This window comes from Mixia osmundae, assembly GCF_000708205.1.
Source record: "Mixia osmundae IAM 14324 unplaced genomic scaffold scaffold_4, whole genome shotgun sequence".
Classification (NCBI taxonomy): Eukaryota; Fungi; Basidiomycota; class Mixiomycetes; order Mixiales; family Mixiaceae; genus Mixia; species Mixia osmundae.
In genome coordinates, this window is record NW_014575560.1 from 1105194 (window position 1) to 1111193 (window position 6000).

Here is a 6000-nt window from a genome sequence, read left to right on the forward strand (position 1 = left end):
GATGAGCTCACACAGGCTGGGTAGGGCCGTCGAATCACCCAGCCATGGCTAGTCTGACACGGCACTCGCAGGACTGGCGCTGCTCTCCAGCGTCCCGGCTTGCTCGGCACGACAAAAGGCTACACCCGTCCTCAGACTAGGAAAGGCAAGCGATTGTGCCACGCAGCCAGCATCGGTGCTGAGCTGGTGTTGCGGTGCCCGCAGCGCTATCAACACGATCTGACCATCAAGCAAAAGGATGGAAGACCCATCTTGCGTTCGGGACCAGGCGGGCGGCAAGTTGATGGCCAGCGTTGGACTCTTTCATTCGGCTGAGGGTCACTGGTTTGGTCGCAGGCACTCCTTCACGGGACATGTAGCCACCGTCTTTGGCTGTACTGGTTTCCTGGGGAGGTACCTTGTGCACAAGCTAGGCGAGTCTGGGTGTGCTCACGATTAGCACACATGCTCACCAAGCGAGGCAACAGCTAAGAAAGGCACTCAAGTCATCATCCCCTATCGCGATGAGGACGAGAAGCGCCATCTCAAGGTGATGGGTGACCTCGGTCAGATCGTGCCCATGGTACGTCCCCTTCTCACTGCCTGCTCGCCGGCCAGACTGATCAGCACGCCGCGCCAGGAGTGGGACATCCGCAACGATTCGCAGATTGAGGAGGCAGTCAGACATTCTGATGTCGTCTATAACCTCGTCGGAAGGGACTACGAGACAAAGTGAGTGTCCTTCCGCCAGCCGGGACGTCTGACCGATGACGCAAAACCCAGGAACTTCAAATTTCATGAGGTCCACATCGACGGCGCGCGCAGGATCGCGAGCATTGCTCAGCTTGCCGGCGTATCACGTTTGATCCACGTATCCCATCTCAATGCCGATCCGGACTCGCCCTCTGCCGTGCTGAGATGCAAGGCCGAAGGCGAGGAGGCTGTCAAGAACGCGTTCCCCTCTGCGACAATCGTCCGACCCGGCTGGATGTACGGACACGAAGACCGACTGCTGAACACCCTTGCTGTATACCCCTTCATCTTCCGGATCAATGACCAGCAGACGGTCATCAAGCCGGTTCATGTTCTCGATGTCGCAGAAGCCATGGCCATCATGCTCGATGCCGAGTCAACGGCAGGCCAGACCTTCTCTCTGCCGGGACCTCAGGAGTACACCTACGAACAACTGATCGCACTCGCCGAGTCGAGAACGTACACCAAGCTGCAGGGAGCGAACCTGCCCAAGTGGGCCATGTCACTGATGACACGAGTCTGGGAGAACGTCTGGTGGCCGACGCTGTCGCCGGACGAGATCACGCGACGCTTCTTAGACGACAAGGACAATGCAGCCGGCACGCTCAGCTGGGACTATCTGGGCATGACGCCTGATCAATTGGCAGACCTGTCGATCGTCTACTTCCGCCGCTATCGCTCGTCTGCTTACCACGATATTGCCGATATCAAGGGCCTCGAGGGTTACAAGCTCCGTCAGTCCGGCTATCACACCAGTGCGTACGATGCAAAGCTTGTTCAATGTGGCTGATGGTCTCCATACAGTCGAATGAGCGATTCGCAGCAGAGTGCTCGGTACGGATGCCAGATGCAATGTGACAGAGCAATGCATGCATGGCGATTACCGCTCTGGCGCATCCTCGACAGCATCTGGATTGTCGCGTTCTACGTGATGCGCATCACCGTTGAGGCTCGACCAGTCCACGAGTGCCTCCAGTCTGTTCATCTGCGTCTTCATGGTGCGCAAGATGCTAGTAAGGACGGTATCTCGTGTCGGAAGAAAAGTCTGAACGCACTCTGCCGGCCTGTGTGAGCTCAGCGTCGTCTTGTATCGGGCCTGACCACTCTGGGCGGTCGCCGTTGAGATGCGCGTCATTGTCGAGATGGAACGGTAAAGAGGGCGTTTGCTGTTCTGAGGGCGCAGGATGTAATGAAGCACACTGCGATAGTGCAGCGAAGATTGCCTCGGCTACGCGCCCGATCATCAGGCTGAGAAAGCAGAGAAGACGGCGGTATGACTCACTCTGGCTGGCATCTTGTGGCAAGATGTAAAGCTCCCTTTGCTCAGAGTCTTCTTCTTCTTCGTCTCTGCCCTCACTTTCGTCGATCTGACAGTAGATGCATGGCCTCTCGCTCTCTTGTGCTGAGTCAGGCAGCGGTATGGTACACTTGGGCGAGATGGCATGGAGCGAGATGACGGGATAAGTGAGCCTGACGCCCGTCGAGCTTTCTGACAGGAACAGCAAGGCACTGCCTCGTCTCGTGAGCTCTTTCCAGGCTCACACGACACATCACGGACTGTTCTGTGACGGAGAGCACGCCTTGTGACCAGCCTGCGCTTGCAAAACTCGGCAAAGAGGGCACAAAGCAGATCAAGGCTTGCCCTTGCCAGTGTCTTACCGGTGGCAGGCTCGCAAAGTCGCTCGGCGTCGTTCTCGTGAGGTCTGCATACTCCTCTGCAGTGATGCTCGTCCCCAGACTGGCTATGCTCTCGATAGGCATCCCTGAGGAGACAGCGACCGAGCTAGCGCTAGCAGCCCTTTGCCGCGTTCCTCTCTGCAGACCGACGACGACATGACAAGTGCATGAGCTCACATCGCAAGGCGCTGGCTGGCCTGGCTGTCCTTCGCCGACAGAGCTCTTTGGCCATCTGCTACGGACGGTCTCAGCCATCCAGGCGAGCGGTCGTAGCGCCGCCAAGACAGTTCAGCCTCTGTGTGCCACAGCGTGCAGAGACCTCTCTACCGAGCGCAAGGCTGCCCTTCGCTGAGCCTCCCTCCGAAGAGTCCTTGACCGAGCTCAGAGCGCTGCAAACGACGACGTGCGCAGACTGTCTGCAGGCTTTAGGCTATGCTCGCCTGGACGAGCCACCGCTGTTTCGCGACGCTTTGCCGACAGCGATAGCATCCCACTTAGCCTCACTGGCCACCACGCAGCATGACGATACAAACTGGCTGACTGCACTGCTTGAGACGTCCGACTTGGACAGCTGCAGCGATGCCCTCGACCCTACCTGTTTGGCGCGCATACCTTCGGTGCTTGTGAACGTACTGGCTCACAAGTGTCGCACCACGCGCGACGGCGATCTGCTCTACGATACTCTGCGTAACGCTCTCGCGTCGGCTGCTGTTGATGACGATCGAGCTCTTGCGTGGCTCAAAGCGACGGTGGCAGCACTCGGCAGGCAGAGACGCGACAATTTGACTTTTCGCATCATCGCTTGGCTGTGTCAGTCGAATGACGCGCGAACGACACGACTCAGGGCCCGAAGATCGACTTGGACCGCACTGGCCTCTGCTCTCTCATCCGTCGCCGTCGTTGCATGCCCGGCGAATGCACCTGCATACTCGCTACTGTGTGCCACAGCTGCCAAGTCACTCACTGAGGATCAATCGCGTCTGCGGACATTTTCTGTCCTGCTCTACCGTTCCGACCTGCTAGAGTACGAAGATGCCGCGCGGCTGGTCGAATTGCTGGACTCTCACCGCTTGCGCCTTAACATGGGAATCTGTCTCGCTATGGCCTGGGCTGCAAACGCTGCCCCGGATCATGACGGCGCAAGGACTCAGCATTGGCTAGAGGAAGCGTCCCGTCATCACACGGTCGTGAAAGATGCCATCTGGTCCGGCCCGAGACCTGTGGCAGGGCCAAGACGCGGCAGACGGATCCGACTATGGCGCTGGTGCTTGCAAGACGTTACCTTTGCTAGCCTGGCTTACCGGCTCCAGCACATGTCCGGTCAAGACGCGCTCGATCAGTACAATGCGGCGCGCGAGGACTCGAGAGCCAAGCGAGCCCTCTCCGATGCTGCTCGTCCTCAACGCGCCCAGCCCAGCGCAAACTTCACACGACTCAGTCTGGTCTGCGTTGTCTTGTCACGAGCAGCGTCAGATCCTCAGGTTCCAGTGGGCACAGTGCTAGCCTTTCTCAGCGATGTCCGGGATCAAAGACGACTTGGGCAGATACGCCATCGTCTGGTCTCTGTCGAGACGGCAAAGGGCCTGCAGACCCAGGTCTTATCGCCTTATGTGTATGAAGTCCTTCTCGAAGGCTTTCTCTATCGCAATGACCCGGCGCAAATTCTCAATGCCTGGCACGAATTGCTCTTGCCTGATCTCACAGTCGACATCAATTCGCAGCATGTCCGGATGTACGCCACTGCGCTCATACGGCTCGGCAGGACAGCTCTCGCGCTGAAGATCATCTGCTACTTTGCTCAAAGCGTCTCGGTAACAGATGGCGACGGTGACATCGAATTTCTGCGGTTTATACATCACCCGCGTATCGAGAAGGCACATCAACACAGCCACTTCAGCTCTCGTGAGCTGCTGAAACTCACGCGTGAGCTCACGTATGCCCAGCGCTTTGACGAGGTCTATGAGCTCTGGCAAGTGCACGCTGGCGAGGAAGGGGAGCGCTCCGCTAGCTCTTATGCAGTCTTGCTCGAAGCCGCTCGCAAGGCTGTTCTGTCTCGCCGACTGGTCGAATGGCAAGGTAGACAGCCCTGGCAGTACGCAATGGAGCTTTACTGGCACGTTCTCGTGAATGCCTATCCGGCCGTTGCACGTCAGATGGACAAGTACCGCGACGTTTCTTCGCTTCTGCGAGCTTTGCCAACGCTAGCAGAGCCTGAAGGGCGCTCAATTAGCCTCGAGAGCGTGTCAGAGGCACAAGCGGACCTGATCTCCGAGGAAGCATTCGGAGAGCTCATCCGGCTGTACGCATACACCGAATCCGCGGCGGAGATCCCTCTCATCCTGGCCTGGATGCGCCAATTGGGCGTCAAGCCAAGCAGGCCAAGCCTCGTCATTGCTATTAGCGCATTTGCTAGATCTGTCAGAACGCCGGCCCTGATCTCAGCACTCTCGTCTTGGCTACAGGACTGGCTCGGCCGCGCAGCTATGCCAACGTTTGCAGAGACGGAAGAGTCGCTCAGCATGTTGCGAGACGTTGAGGCTTCAAGAGATTGAGATTGGCAACCTGGCTCATAAGCGTGCGCCGCCGCACCACTTGCTTACAATGGCTTGACGACAGGGCGAGCTCAGCAAGTACCTTAACCGCAAGAGCATCGCGGTAGCACGCGAGTACTTCCCCGAGATGCAACTCGAGACTGTCACGGGCGCTGGACATTGGGGTGCGTATCTCGCTCTCAATTTGCGAGGACATGAGCCTGACATTCAGACGCATGACAGTCCACTCTGAAAAGCCCAGCGAGTTTATGCAACTGATGCGAGAATTTTGCGCATGACACGTTGTGTGGATGAGTGTGCGATGCATCGCCTCTGACTTGCTATAGAGCGACGCAAAAAGTCCAACCACCATGTGACGATGCTTCGTATAAGTAAGCTGAAAGCAGTAGCAAGCATGGACGGAGCAAGAGGTTTTGCGGGACGACCCGAAAGTCATGCCCGCACGTAGGAAGTATTGCGACCCGTGCCGACCCGAAGGCCGTCACTGAGAAAGGCTAACGGTTCGTCATGAAGTTCACGGTGCAATGCCGAAAGCCCAGCCCAATCAGAACATTCTCGTGAAATGCGCTCATAGGTCAAGGTAAGTATGAAAGCGAAGATTAAAGAATGGCAGTATATATACTCTGCACGCGCTGCGGACAAAACTTTGCTGCCGATCATCCCCTCGCACTTGGGCTTCAATTCAGGCTAGCTCGAGGTAAATCTGAGCTACAATGCATGCTCATTCAATGACAGATCCTAGTCGTAACAAGGCTCTGGCTGTGGTGCTGCGACCGGCTTGGGCGTGGCAGTCGGCTGCCCATTGCAGCAGCTCGTGTAGCACTGATGGAATGTATCGCTGCGTGCAATGTCAGCTTTGGCGTCCAATGCAGTGGCACATAGCACCTACAAGCCAAGACCGGCAGATACAGCAACGCCGGCATTGACGCCAGCGCCAGCCCCTGCGCCAAGAGGTGTGGCGATCACGCCCGCGCCAGCAGCGACATTGGCAGACACTGCAGCGCCAAAGCCGAGACCGAATCCGAGTGCAGGCGAGCAC

General features: G+C 57.5%; 4 protein-coding genes across 4 annotated transcripts; 2 read left to right on the plus strand and 2 right to left on the minus strand.

Annotated features, from left to right (window-relative positions):
• Position 1: 1 nt before the first annotated feature.
• L969DRAFT_94166 (uncharacterized protein) lies at positions 2 to 1544 on the plus strand (the record flags this gene model as incomplete). The annotated part of the gene is made up of 8 exons (XM_014713444.1): positions 2 to 20; positions 72 to 145; positions 205 to 275; positions 337 to 413; positions 468 to 562; positions 620 to 711; positions 763 to 1487; positions 1537 to 1544. The coding sequence occupies 8 exons, from the start codon at positions 2 to 4 to the stop codon at positions 1542 to 1544; spliced, it is 1161 nt and encodes a 386-aa protein (XP_014568930.1).
• On the minus strand, positions 1455 to 2601 carry L969DRAFT_73939 (uncharacterized protein). Its single transcript, XM_014713445.1, has 4 exons — positions 2291 to 2601; positions 2015 to 2241; positions 1788 to 1960; positions 1455 to 1723 (listed from the first exon to the last, which is right to left on the minus strand). Exons 1-4 carry the CDS (start codon positions 2491 to 2493, stop codon positions 1613 to 1615), a joined length of 714 nt encoding a protein of 237 aa, XP_014568931.1. The 5' UTR covers positions 2494 to 2601; the 3' UTR covers positions 1455 to 1612.
• L969DRAFT_23563 (uncharacterized protein) lies at positions 2577 to 5422 on the plus strand (the record flags this gene model as incomplete). Its single annotated transcript, XM_014712916.1, has 3 exons — positions 2577 to 4940; positions 5026 to 5125; positions 5184 to 5422. 3 exons carry the CDS (start codon positions 2577 to 2579, stop codon positions 5237 to 5239), a joined length of 2520 nt encoding a protein of 839 aa, XP_014568402.1. The 3' UTR covers positions 5240 to 5422.
• Positions 5423 to 5599: 177 nt separating this feature from the next.
• L969DRAFT_87012 (uncharacterized protein) lies at positions 5600 to 6000 on the minus strand (the record flags this gene model as incomplete). The annotated part of the gene is made up of 2 exons (XM_014713446.1): positions 5600 to 5645; positions 5695 to 6000. A coding segment is annotated over one exon (154 nt), but the record flags the coding sequence as incomplete, so codon positions are not given.